Source organism: Oncorhynchus mykiss, chromosome 14, assembly GCF_057628025.1.
Source record: "Oncorhynchus mykiss isolate SJ-2025 chromosome 14, ASM5762802v1, whole genome shotgun sequence".
Taxonomy (NCBI): Eukaryota; Metazoa; Chordata; class Actinopteri; order Salmoniformes; family Salmonidae; genus Oncorhynchus; species Oncorhynchus mykiss.
Window position 1 is genome coordinate 33718882 of NC_143035.1, and position 14569 is coordinate 33733450.

Genomic DNA, 14569 nt, shown 5'->3' on the forward strand with positions numbered 1-14569 from the left:
ACTGGTGGTGCCCTCCTCCTCAGCCCCTATAGAAACAGACTGGTGGTGCCCTCCTCTTCAGCCCCTATAGAAACAGACTGGTGGTGCCCTACTCTACTTCCCCTATAGAAACAGACTGGTGGTGCCCTCCTCTTCAGCCCCTATAGAAACAGACTGGTGGTGGCCTCCTCTTCAGCCCCTATAGAAACAGACTGGTGGTGCCTTCCTCCTCAGCCCCTATAGAAACAGACTGGTGGTGCCCTCCTCTTCAGCCCCTATAGGAACAGACTGGTGGTGCCCTCCTCTACAGCCCCTATAGAAACAGACTGGTGGTGCCCTCCTCTTCAGCCCCTATAGAAACGGACTGGTGGTGCCCTACTATACATCCCCTATAGAAACAGACTGGTGGTGCTCTACTGTACATCCCCTATAGAAACAGACTGGTGGTGCCCTACTATACATCCCCTATAGAAACAGACTGGTGGTGCTCTACTCTACATCCCCTATAGAAACAGACTGGTGGTGCTCTACTCTACAGCCCCTATAGAAACAGACTGGTGGTGCTCTATATAGTCCCTATAGAAATAGACTGGTGGTGCCCTCCTCTACAGCCCCTATAGAAACAGACTGGTGGTGCCCTCCTCTTCAGCCCCTATAGAAACAGACTGGTAGTGCTCTACTCTACATCCCCTATAGAAACAGACTGGTGGTGCCCTCCTCTTCAGCCCCTATAGAAACAGACTGGTGGTGCTCTACTCTACATCCCGTATAGAAACAGACTGGTGGTGCCCTACTCTACATCCCCTATAGAAACAGACTGGTGGTGCCCTACTCTACTTCCCCTATAGAAACAGACTGGCGGTGCCCTCCTCTTCAGCCCCTATAGAAACAGACTGGTGGTGCCCTCCTCTTCAGCCCCTATAGAAACAGACTGGTGGTGCCCTCCTCCTCAGCCCCTATAGAAACAGACTGGTGGTGCCCTCCTCTTCAGCCCCCATAGAAACAGACTGGTGGTGCACTACTCTACAGCCACTATAGAAACAGAGTAGTGGTGCTCTACTCTACAGCCCCTATAGAAACAGACTGGTGGTGCCCTCCTCTTCTGCCCCTATAGAAACAGACTGGTGGTGCTCTACTCTACATCCCCTATAGAAACAGACTGGTGGTGCTCTACTCTACATCCCCTATAGAAACAGACTGGTGGTGCCCTACTCTACATCCCCTATAGAAACAGACTGGTGGTGCTCTACTCTACATCCCCTATAGAAACAGACTGGTGGTGCCCTACTCTACATCCCCTATAGAAACAGACTGGTGGTGCTCTACTCTACATCCCATATAGAAACAGACTGGTGGTGCTCTACTCTGCAGCCCCTATAGAAACAGACTGGTGGTGCTCTATATAGTCCCTATAGAAACAGACTGGTGGTGCCCTCCTCCTCAGCCCCTATATAAACAGACTGGTGGTGCCCTCCTCCTCAGCCCCTATAGAAACAGACTGGTGGTGCCCTCCTCTTCAGCCCCTATAGAAACAGACTGGTGGTGCCCTACTCTACTTCCCCTATAGAAACAGACTGGTGGTGCCCTCCTCTTCAGCCCCTATAGAAACAGACTGGTGGTGCCCTCCTCTTCAGCCCCTATAGAAACAGACTGGTGGTGCCTTCCTCCTCAGCCCCTATAGAAACAGACTGGTGGTGCCCTCCTCTTCAGCCCCTATAGGAACAGACTGGTGGTGCCCTCCTCTACAGCCCCTATAGGAACAGACTGGTGGTGCCCTCCTCTTCAGCCCCTATAGAAACGGACTGGTGGTGCCCTACTATACATCCCCTATAGAAACAGACTGGTGGTGCTCTACTCTACATCCCCTATAGAAACAGACTGGTGGTGCCCTACTATACACCCCCTATAGAAACAGACTGGTGGTGCTCTACTCTACATCCCCTATAGAAACAGACTGGTGGTGCTCTACTCTACAGCCCCTATAGAAACAGACTGGTGGTGCTCTATATAGTCCCTATAGAAACAGACTGGTGGTGCCCTCCTCTACAGCCCCTATAGAAACAGACTGGTGGTGCCCTCCTCTTCAGCCCCTATAGAAACAGACTGGTAGTGCTCTACTCTACATCCCCTATAGAAACAGACTGGTGGTGCCCTCCTCTTCAGCCCCTATAGAAACAGACTGGTGGTGCTCTACTCTACATCCCGTATAGAAACAGACTGGTGGTGCCCTACTCTACATCCCCTATAGAAACAGACTGGTGGTGCCCTACTCTACTTCCCCTATAGAAACAGACTGGCGGTGCCCTCCTCTTCAGCCCCTATAGAAACAGACTGGTGGTGCCCTCCTCTTCAGCCCCTATAGAAACAGACTGGTGGTGCCCTCCTCCTCAGCCCCTATAGAAACAGACTGGTGGTGCCCTCCTCTTCAGCCCCCATAGAAACAGACTGGTGGTGCACTACTCTACAGCCACTATAGAAACAGAGTAGTGGTGCTCTACTCTACAGCCCCTATAGAAACAGACTGGTGGTGCCCTCCTCTTCTGCCCCTATAGAAACAGACTGGTGGTGCTCTACTCTACATCCCCTATAGAAACAGACTGGTGGTGCTCTACTCTACATCCCCTATAGAAACAGACTGGTGGTGCCCTACTCTACATCCCCTATAGAAACAGACTGGTGGTGCTCTACTCTACATCCCCTATAGAAACAGACTGGTGGTGCCCTACTCTACATCCCCTATAGAAACAGACTGGTGGTGCTCTACTCTACATCCCATATAGAAACAGACTGGTGGTGCTCTACTCTGCAGCCCCTATAGAAACAGACTGGTGGTGCTCTATATAGTCCCTATAGAAACAGACTGGTGGTGCCCTCCTCCTCAGCCCCTATATAAACAGACTGGTGGTGCCCTCCTCCTCAGCCCCTATAGAAACAGACTGGTGGTGCCCTCCTCTTCAGCCCCTATAGAAACAGACTGGTGGTGCCCTACTCTACTTCCCCTATAGAAACAGACTGGTGGTGCCCTCCTCTTCACCCCCTATAGAAACAGACTGGTGGTGCCCTCCTCTTCAGCCCCTATAGAAACAGACTGGTGGTGCCTTCCTCCTCAGCCCCTATAGAAACAGACTGGTGGTGCCCTCCTCTTCAGCCCCTATAGGAACAGACTGGTGGTGCCCTCCTCTACAGCCCCTATAGAAACAGACTGGTGGTGCCCTCCTCTTCAGCCCCTATAGAAACGGACTGGTGGTGCCCTACTATACATCCCCTATAGAAACAGACTGGTGGTGCTCTACTCTACATCCCCTATAGAAACAGACTGGTGGTGCCCTACTATACACCCCCTATAGAAACAGACTGGTGGTGCTCTACTCTACATCCCCTATAGAAACAGACTGGTGGTGCTCTACTCTACAGCCCCTATAGAAACAGACTGGTGGTGCTCTATATAGTCCCTATAGAAACAGACTGGTGGTGCCCTCCTCTACAGCCCCTATAGAAACAGACTGGTGGTGCCCTCCTCTTCAGCCCCTATAGAAACAGACTGGTAGTGCTCTACTCTACATCCCCTATAGAAACAGACTGGTGGTGCCCTCCTCTTCAGCCCCTATAGAAACAGACTGGTGGTGCTCTACTCTACATCCCGTATAGAAACAGACTGGTGGTGTCCTACTCTACATCCCCTATAGAAACAGACTGGTGGTGCCCTACTCTACTTCCCCTATAGAAACAGACTGGTGGTGCCCTCCTCTTCAGCCCCTATAGAAACAGACTGGTGGTGCCCTCCTCTTCAGCCCCTATAGAAACAGACTGGTAGTGCTCTACTCTACATCCCCTATAGAAACAGACTGGTGGTGCCCTCCTCTTCAGCCCCTATAGAAACAGACTGGTGGTGCTCTACTCTACATCCCGTATAGAAACAGACTGGTGGTGTCCTACTCTACATCCCCTATAGAAACAGACTGGTGGTGCCCTACTCTACTTCCCCTATAGAAACAGACTGGTGGTGCCCTCCTCTTCAGCCCCTATAGAAACAGACTGGTGGTGCCCTCCTCCTCAGCCCCTATAGAAACAGACTGGTGGTGCTCTATATAGTCCCTATAGAAACAGACTGGTGGTGCCCTCCTCTACAGCCCCTATAGAAACAGACTGGTGGTGCCCTCCTCTTCAGCCCCTATAGAAACAGACTGGTAGTGCTCTACTCTACATCCCCTATAGAAACAGACTGGTGGTGCCCTCCTCTTCAGCCCCTATAGAAACAGACTGGTGGTGCTCTACTCTACATCCCGTATAGAAACAGACTGGTGGTGCCCTACTCTACATCCCCTATAGAAACAGACTGGTGGTGCCCTACTCTACTTCCCCTATAGAAACAGACTGGTGGTGCCCTCCTCTTCAGCCCCTATAGAAACAGACTGGTGGTGCCCTCCTCCTCAGCCCCTATAGAAACAGACTGGTGGTGCCCTCCTCTTCAGCCCCCATAGAAACAGACTGGTGGTGCACTACTCTACAGCCACTATAGAAACAGAGTAGTGGTGCTCTACTCTACAGCCCCTATAGAAACAGACTGGTGGTGCCCTCCTCTTCAGCCCCTATAGAAACAGACTGGTGGTGCTCTACTCTACATCCCCTATAGAAACAGACTGGTGGTGCCCTACTCTACATCCCCTATAGAAACAGACTGGTGGTGCCCTACTCTACATCCCCAATAGAAACAGACTGGTGGTGCTCTACTCTACATCCCCTATAGAAACAGACTGGTGGTGCCCTCCTCTTCAGCCCCTATAGAAACAGACTGGTGGTGCCCTCCTCCTCAGCCCCTATAGAAACAGACTGGTGGTGCCCTCCTCTTCAGCCCCCATAGAAACAGACTGGTGGTGCACTACTCTACAGCCACTATAGAAACAGAGTGGTGGTGCTCTACTCTACAGCCCCTATAGAAACAGACTGGTGGTGCCCTCCTCTTCAGCCCCTATAGAAACAGACTGGTGGTGCTCTACTCTACATCCCCTATAGAAACAGACTGGTGGTGCTCTACTCTTCAGCCCCTATAGAAACAGACTGGTGGTGCCCTCCTCCTCAGCCCCTATAGAAACAGACTGGTGGTGCCCTCCTCTTCAGCCCCCATAGAAACAGACTGGTGGTGCACTACTCTACAGCCACTATAGAAACAGAGTGGTGGTGCTCTACTCTACAGCCCCTATAGAAACAGACTGGTGGTGCCCTCCTCTTCAGCCCCTATAGAAACAGACTGGTGGTGCTCTACTCTACATCCCCTTTGGAAACAGACTGGTGGTGCCCTCCTCTTCAGCCCCTATAGGAACAGACTGGTGGTGCCCTTCTCTACAGCCCCTATAGAAAGAGACTAGTGGTGCCCTCCTCTTCAGCCCCTATAGAAACAGACTGGTGGTGCCCTACTATACATCCCCTATAGAAACAGACTGGTGGTGCTCTACTCTACAGCCCCTATAGAAACAGACTGGTGGTGCCCTCCTCTTCAGCCCCTATAGAAACAGACTGGTGGTGCTCTACTCTACATCCCCTATAGAAACAGACTGGTGGTGCCCTACTCTACATCCCCTATAGAAACAGACTGGTGGTGCTCTACTCTACATCCCCTATAGAAACAGACTGGTGGTGCCCTCCTCTTCAGCCCCTATAGAAACAGACTGGTGGTGCTCTACTTACATCCCCTATAGAAACAGACTGGTGGTGCCCTTCTCTACATCCCCTATAGAAACAGACTGGTGGTGCTCTACTCTACAGCCCCTATAGAAACAGACTGGTGGAGCCCTCCTCTTCAGCCCCTATAGGAACAGACTGGTGGTGCTCTACTCTACATCCCCTATAGAAACAGACTGGTGGTGCCCTACTCTACATCCCCTATAGAAACAGACTGGTGGTGCTCTACTCTACATCCCCTATAGAAACAGACTGGTGGTGCTCTACTCTGCAGCCCCTATAGAAACAGACTGGTGGTGCTCTATATAGTCCAAAAAAGAAACAGACTGGTGGTGCCCTCCTCCTCAGCCCCTATAGAAACAGACTTGTGGTGCCCTCCTCTTCAGCCCCTATAGGAACAGACTGGTGGTGCCCTCCTCTTCAGCCCCTATAGAAACAGACTGGTGGTGCCCTATTCTACTTCCCCTATAGAAACAGACTGGTGGTGCCCTCCTCTTCAGCCCCTATAGAAACAGACTGGTGGTGCCCTCCTCTTCAGCCCCTATAGAAACAGACTGGTGGTGCCCTCCTCCTCAGCCCCTATAGAAACAGACTGGTGGTGCCCTCCTCTTCAGCCCCTATAGAAACAGACTGGTGGTGCACTACTCTACAGCCACTATAGAAACAGAGTGGTGGTGCTCTACTCTACAGCCCCTATAGAAACAGACTGGTGGTGCCCTCCTCTTCAGCCCCTATAGAAACAGACTGGTGGTGCTCTACTCTACATCCCCTATAGAAACAGACTGGTGGTGCCCTATTCTACATCCCCTATAGAAACAGACTGGTGGTGCTCTACTCTACATCCCCTATAGAAACAGACTGGTGGTGCCCTACTCTACAGCCCCTATAGAAACAAACTGGTGGTGCCCTCCTCTTCAGCCCCTATAGAAACAGACCGGTGGTGCCCTCCTCTTCAGCCCCTATAGAAACAGACTGGTGGTGCCCTCCTCCTCAGCCCCTATAGAAACAGACTGGTGGTGCCCTCCTCTACAGCCCCTATAGAAACAGACTGGTGGTGCTCTTACTCTACATCCCCTATAGAAACAGACTGGTGGTGCCCTACTATACAGCCCCTATAGAAACAGACTGGTGGTGCTCTACTCTACAGCCCCTATAGAAACAGACTGGTGGTGCCCTCCTCTTCAGCCCCTATAGAAACAGACTGGTGGTGCTCTACTCTACATCCCCTATAGAAACAGACTGGTGGTGCCCTACTCTACATCCCCTATAGAAACAGACTGGTGGTGCTCTACTCTACATCCCCTATAGAAACAGACTGGTGGTGCCCTCCTCTTCAGCCCCTATAGGAACAGACTGGTGGTGCTCTACTCTACATCCCCTATAGAAACAGACTGGTGGTGCCCTACTCCACATCCCCTATAGAAACAGACTGGTGGTGCTCTACTCTACATCCCCTATAGAAACAGACTGGTGTTGCTCTACTCTACAGCCCCTATAGAAACAGACTGGTGGTGCTCTATATAGTCCCTATAGAAACAGACTGGTGGTGCTCTACTCTACAGCCCCTATAGAAACAGACTGGTGGTGCCCTCCTCTTCAGCCCCTATAGAAACAGACTGGTGGTGCTCTTACTCTACATCCCCTATAGAAACAGACTGGTGGTGCCCTCCTCTTCAGCCCCTATAGGAACAGACTGGTGGTGCTCTACTCTACATCCCCTATAGAAACAGACTGGTGGTGCCCTCCTCTTCAGCCCCTATAGGAACAGACTGGTGGTGCTCTACTCTACATCCCCTATAGAAACAGACTGGTGGTGCCCTCCTCTTCAGCCCCTATAGGAACAGACTGGTGGTGCTCTACTCTACATCCCCTATAGAAACAGACTGGTGGTGCCCTACTCTACATCCCCTATAGAAACAGACTGGTGGTGCTCTACTCTACATCCCCTATAGAAACAGACTGGTGGTGCTCTACTCTACAGCCCCTGTAGAAACAGACTGGTGGTGCTCTATATAGTCCCTATAGAAACAGACTGGTGGTGCTCTACTCTACAGCCCCTATAGAAACAGACTGGTGGTGCCCTCCTCTTCAGCCCCTATAGAAACAGACTGGTGGTGCTCTATATAATCCGTATAGAAACAGACTGGTGGTGCTCTACTCTACAGCCCCTATAGAAACAGACAGTGATGCCCTCCTCCACAGCCCCTATAGAAACAGACTGGTGGTGCCCTCCTCTTCAGCCCCTATAGGAACAGACTGGTGGTGCCCTCCTCCTCAGCCCCTATAGAAACAGACTGGTGGTGCCCTCCTCTTCATCCCCTATAGAAACAGACTGGTGGTGCTCTACTCTACAGCCCCTATAGAAACAGACTGGTGGTGCTCTACTCTACATCCCCTATAGAAACAGACTGGTGGTGCCCTCCTCTTCAGCCCCTATAGGAACAGACTGGTGGTGCTCTACTCTACATCCCCTATAGAAACAGACTGGTGGTGCCCTACTCTACATCCCCTATAGAAACAGACTGGTGGTGCTCTACTCTACATCCCCTATAGAAACAGACTGGTGGTGCTCTACTCTACAGCCCCTATAGAAACAGACTGGTGGTGCTCTATATAGTCCCTATAGAAACAGACTGGTGGTGCTCTACTCTACAGCCCCTATAGAAACAGACTGGTGGTGCCCTCCTCTTCAGCCCCTATAGAAACAGACTGGTGGTGCTCTTACTCTACATCCCCTATAGAAACAGACTGGTGGTGCAATACTATACATCCCCTATAGAAACAGACTGGTGGTGCTCTACTCTACATCCCCTATAGAAACAGACTGGTGGTGCCCTCCTCTTCAGCCCCTATAGGAACAGACTGGTGGTGCTCTACTCTACATCCCCTATAGAAACAGACTGGTGGTGCCCTCCTCTTCAGCCCCTATAGGAACAGACTGGTGGTGCTCTACTCTACATCCCCTATAGAAACAGACTGGTGGTGCCCTACTCTACATCCCCTATAGAAACAGACTGGTGGTGCTCTACTCTACATCCCCTATAGAAACAGACTGGTGGTGCTCTACTCTACAGCCCCTATAGAAACAGACTGGTGGTGCTCTATATAGTCCCTATAGAAACAGACTGGTGGTGCTCTACTCTACAGCCCCTATAGAAACAGACTGGTGGTGCCCTCCTCTTCAGCCCCTATAGAAACAGACTGGTGGTGCTCTATATAGTCCGTATAGAAACAGACTGGTGGTGCTCTACTCTACAGCCCCTATAGAAACAGACAGTGATGCCCTCCTCCACAGCCCCTATAGAAACAGACTGGTGGTGCCCTCCTCTTCAGCCCCTATAGGAACAGACTGGTGGTGCCCTCCTCCTCAGCCCCTATAGAAACAGACTGGTGGTGCCCTCCTCTTCATCCCCTATAGAAACAGACTGGTGGTGCTCTACTCTACAGCCCCTATAGAAACAGACTGGTGGTGCTCTATATAGTCCCTATAGAAACAGACTGGTGGTGCCCTCCTCTTCAGCCCCTATAGAAACAGACTGGTTGTGCTCTATATAGTCCCTATAGAAACAGACTGCTGGTGCCCTCCTCTTCAGCCCCTATAGAAACAGACGGGTGGTGCTCTACTCTACAGCCCCTATAGAAACAGACGGGTGGTGCCCTCCTCTTCAGCCCCTATAGAAACAGACTGGTGGTGCTCTACTCTACAGCCCCTATAGAAACAGACTGCTGGTGCCCTCCTCTTCAGCCCCTATAGAAACAGACGGGTGGTGCCCTCCTCTTCAGCCCCTATAGTAACTAATTAGGTTTGTTAAATATGATGAATGGTTAATATATGTCTCGGGTTCCACTGGTGAACAATGTCCCCACTGGTGAACAATGTCCACAATGTGGACCTTTATGTCGCCATACATTACATAATCAGCAGGAGACAAGAAGATTACAACTCCGTGTAGAATATTATCTCCCTCATGGCCAATGGTAATAGGGTGACTGTGAAAACATTGATCAATAATGCAGTAATCTGTTAACATGCTACGTGATGCTGGAGCCTGAAACCCGATCTAGGTGATCAGTGATGTGGTGTGTGCCTCAGGATTATAGGTGATCAGAGAAAGGGTGTGTGTGTGTGTGTGGGGGGGGGGGGGGGGGCAGGATGCTCAGGAAGGATGAGTCCAGGTAAGCTGGCTTTTCCCACAGTTTCCCGTAGAGCCGAGACGTCAGACTTATTGAGAGATACTGAGAGAAAAAAAAACTTTGAACACAACAGATGATCACCAAAGTTCACACACTGTCCGTCTTTCTGCGACGATGCCGTTGCTCATCAGAGATAAACACCAGACCTTGAGGTGTGCACGGTGAACGGTTAAGAGCAGTGGAGGTCCAAATGCTAATTCATGTATGAATGTATGGTAAGCTCACATTTGGATCAAAACGTTGATCCATGACCCTGAAAGGATGGAAAACCATACATACCTGAGCAGGTCCAGATGAAAGGCAGAGAAACATGCTCTTCTAACGCAGCCATCACAGCTGTGAGCAGGCCTCAACATCACTCAGCATACTGACTATACAGCACAGATTATTAGCACAAATGCAAGGTTGAAAAATAGAGCTGCAAAATTCCTGTGAATTTCCCATAATTACCAGGTTTTCCAGAAACCCCTATGGGAGTATTCCCTGAATAAGGGGGAGAATAAGCAAGGAATGGAACCCTGCCAGAAGGAATCCTCAAACAGGGATTTCTGGGAAATCCTAGAATTGTTTATTTACTGGGACTTTTTTTAGTTCGTGAAATTTTGCAACCGTATATCAAAAATATAGGACAAGTATTTGTGTACATTATGGAGATAAAACAGAGAAGCAGAGAGAGAAAGGTCAGGTGTTTTGGTTGGACATTACTAGATATTATAGAGACGTTAGCCACGATGCTATTTTCAACATGTCATATTGGTGTAGCATTGCAGTTCCTGAGAATTCATGTCAAATGACCTTATTAAGTCATGACACCTTCTGTAAACCACAGTATCTGCCACAGATTGTCTGTAATCAAGCCACTTAGCTGACCTAATTCATTGCTTGAGTCACTACTGAGTCATTAGTCATTCAATTGATCTAAACTGTACCAAATGTCAATGCCCTCTTTAAAATAGCATGATGCAAGCTTCATGGAACACAGTGTAAGTATGTTGATACCAAGATGACAAGGCTAAGTGAAACACACTCTTATTGCATCACCTATTCCCAGGATGGATACAGCCATGTCTTGTGACGAGAGTAGAATAGCAAGCGGAAGAGAAAGAAACCTGATTATCACAATGGTTATTGGTCTCAATTCTGGCTCTTGGTTGTAAATGTTGCAATCAAGTGGTAAATTGTTTGAAAACTTTTGACACCACCTACAATTGTATAGATTTTTTTGCTAAAATCATTATGAAAAAGCAACCAATTATAGGGGCAGTTCCACCGTGTATAAAATCTCAATTGAATTGAATGTAGTGGTACCACACCTTCTCTTTCAGATTAGAATTCTCACGTTTGCCCATAATGCTTAGTCCCCTCAAGACTCCGCTGTTCGCCTCGCCTATCTGAGCTGAGCTGCCTCAGCTGAGCAGCCATTTTGGGGGGGGGGGGTTTCAGCCAACGGGCTCTAGAGCCCAGCATGGCTTCTCTAGGCCAGTCGCATGGGATGTCCAGAGAAGCAGCTGTATGACATGAGCAGCTTTGAAGCCATGTTGTGTCTGACAGACAAGAATAATGGAATGAAATACAGACATGGCCTTCACAAGAGGAAGGCGGCAGTCTCTGGCATCTAGATGCCATGTTTTCATAAATAGTTTGTGATAAACTATTTATGAAAGGTATCTTATAAAATACATACTTATCATATAATATATAACTTACAACAGATATATTTTAGTCAGAGATCCATCCAATATGACAGAGATACTGTTATATATAAATAGACCTCACACTGGCTCTACTTTCTCTATGCCCCATATAACACGTGACAGATATCGTCTGCTGCCCTGCAGATGTTAAAGACAGAGTTAAATCCATCTCCTCCTTTTCCAACTGCAGGACAACGCTATCCTCCTCGCATCCCTCCCATCACTGAGAAGCAGTGAAAATAACTAGACTTCCTCCTTGTCAAACACTCAACCAAACACTGGTCCACAGATCTGTATCCTTCCTCACACAACTGTCTTTGTCAAAACAACCCAGCAGCCTTAGCAGTCCATCTCCTTTACTATACTTCATGCTACCTCTCAGCCTTACCAGTCCATCTCCTTTACTATACTTCATGCTACCTCTTAGCCTTAGCAGTCCATCTCCTTTACTATACTTCATGCTAGCTCTTAGCCTTACCAGTCCATCTCCTTACCAGTCCATCTCCTTTACTGTACTTCATGCTAGCTCTTAGCCTTACCAGTCCATCTCCTTTACTGTACTTCATGCTACCTCTTAGCCTTAGCAGTCCATCTCCTTTACTATACTTCATGCTAGCTCTTAGCCTTACCAGTCCATCTCCTTTACTGTACTTCATGCTAGCTCTTAGCCTTACCAGTCCATCTCCATTACTATACTTCATGCTAGCTCTTAGCCTTACCAGTCCATCTCCTTTACTGTACTTCATGCTACCTCTTAGCCTTAGCAGTCCATCTCCTTTACTGTACTTCATGCTAGCTCTTAGCCTTACCAGTCCATCTCCTTTACTACACTTCATGCTAGCTCTTAGCCTTACCAGTCCATCTCCTTTACTGTACTTCATGCTACCTCTTAGCCTTACCAGTCCATCTCCTTTACTATACTTCATGCTACCTCTTAGCCTTAGCAGTCCATCTCCTTTACTGTACTTCATGCTACCTCTTAGCCTTACCAGTCCATCTCCTTTACTATACTTCATGCTACCTCTTAGCCTTAGCAGTCCATCTCCTTTACTGTACTTCATGCTACCTCTTAGCCTTACCAGTCCATCTCCTTTACTATACTTCATGCTACCTCTTAGCCTTACCAGTCCATCTCCTTTACTATACTTCATGCTACCTCTTAGCCTTACCAGTCCATCTCCTTTACTGTACTTCATGCTAGCTCTTAGCCTTACCACTCCATCTCCTTTACTATACTTCATGCTAGCTCTTAGCCTTACCAGTCCATCTCCATTACTATACTTCATGCTACCTCATCTTCCTCTCTGTGTGTTAGCCAAGTAAAGGTTCTTAGTTTGATCTTTCGTTCCATAGACTGGTCAGAGTCTGGGAAATGACAGAAAGGCTACCTTTGAGCCTGGTTGGGCCTCAACATTTGTTTTGGGTTGGGTTGTACTGTAGCTAACAAAGCGCGTTAGAAAATCAAAGCGCTATAATATAAATCTAATCAATAATCAATGATTCCTATCGAGTATTATTAACAGCCTTGCCGATTACTCTGCACCATGGTACCCGATCTGGTGACATCGAGGCTGACCTTGGAGTCACCTCCTCCGCTGCCGCACTCTCCCTTGTCGTACCACCATTTGTTTTTCAATTTGTCCAACAGGCCTTGCTCATTCAGTTTTAACACTGCCAGGTTAACAGCATTTCTTGAAACGATAAAACATAACTTGTAAGAAAATGCACAGGTCCGTGAGAAATCTAATGCATAGTTAATAGTAGTATAGTAGTACTATAGTAGTAGTATCGTGTAGTAGTAGTTATAACGATAATGATAATCGTTGATAATGGTAGTTAGACTACCACCAATAGTGGTTATTGTTATTGGTAATATTATTATGAACTATTATATCTATTATAAAAATGATCTAGGTATGAAAATGACAAATTGTTTGACGAACATGAGCTAGATAGATCAGTAAGGCTTAGATGAAGAGCAGACATAGTGGTAAATATTGGACAGGAGTCATGAGGGGTTAGGTAGTTTAGAAACTGAAGTGTGCGGGACGGGGACACTAGTCATCATCGCTGAGAGGAAAAACAACAGCAGCAAACACCGTGCAATTAACATCCATAACAAGTGACAGTGCAGCTTTTTAAAGGCTACATGGAAACGCCGCTGAGCTGGTAAAAGCATTCAAAGTGATAACACAACGGTTGAGAAGGACAGCACACAGGACAGAAGGAAAGGTCGAACGAGAGAAGAAACAGAGGAAGAGAGACGTTGAAATGATTTGTTAAACTCTAACACCCTGAAATGGATTCCGCTTAGGTTTAGGAAACAACAACAATAAAACACACATACAAATATAAACATCCCATAAATCACCATTTTAAACCAACCTCGGTATCCAAGAACAATAAAAGATATGATACCGTTACCTCTTTGGGTTCTTTCCAAAAACAATAAGGTAGAAGAGAAGAAGAAGAAGAAGAAGAAGAAGAAGAAGAAGAAGAAGGGCCAAACACAAGACATCAGGGTAGGTGGAATTCTATAACAACAAGGAGAATATCGTTATATTATCCCACCCACCTTAATGCTGAGCCTTTGGGCGTGGCCACACCGTATCCTTTAGAGTCGAGGTTTCCGCCCACTTTCATGGTGTCACAGGGTTTCCTCTGCTCTATGTACTCGTTCATGGTGGACTCCAGGAGGAAAGCAAACTTGCCCTTGGACTTTCGTACCCGGGCCACCCCGTCTGGTGTGGTCTTGACAAACACTGACGGTTCGGCCGATTTCATGTATGACCACATTTTCTCATAGACTGCTATTTTGGATCGCTGTTTAGACGGAGAGAGGGGGGGGGGGAAGAGGAGAAGAGAAATACGAGATGAGACATCAAAGTCCATTGTACAGATGTTGTTCTGTTTCGGTACCTCAGAGATCTGATGCAGGACACCTCAAGCCATCTTGAAGTGTTTATAGATATCTTGGAAGATATAGCGGTATGTCTGCTGGTAAGTTCATGAAATCTTTTAGG

The 14569-nt window shown here is 48.1% G+C and overlaps 1 protein-coding gene across 2 annotated transcripts in view; it reads right to left on the bottom strand.

Annotated features, from left to right (window-relative positions):
• LOC110487786 (glutamate receptor 3) overlaps positions 1–14569 on the bottom strand; it is a 292170-nt gene that overhangs the window by 13645 nt on the left and 263956 nt on the right. Inside the window, exons 13-14 of one of the 2 annotated variants that reach the window (XM_036943367.2) lie at positions 14122–14369; positions 13123–13237 (exon numbers count right to left, since the gene is read on the bottom strand). In XM_036943367.2, coding sequence (XP_036799262.2) covers positions 13123–13237; positions 14122–14369 — 363 coding nt within the window. The remainder of the gene's footprint in view (positions 1–13122; positions 13238–14121; positions 14370–14569) is intronic. The other variant, XM_036943366.2, reaches the window with a different exon arrangement.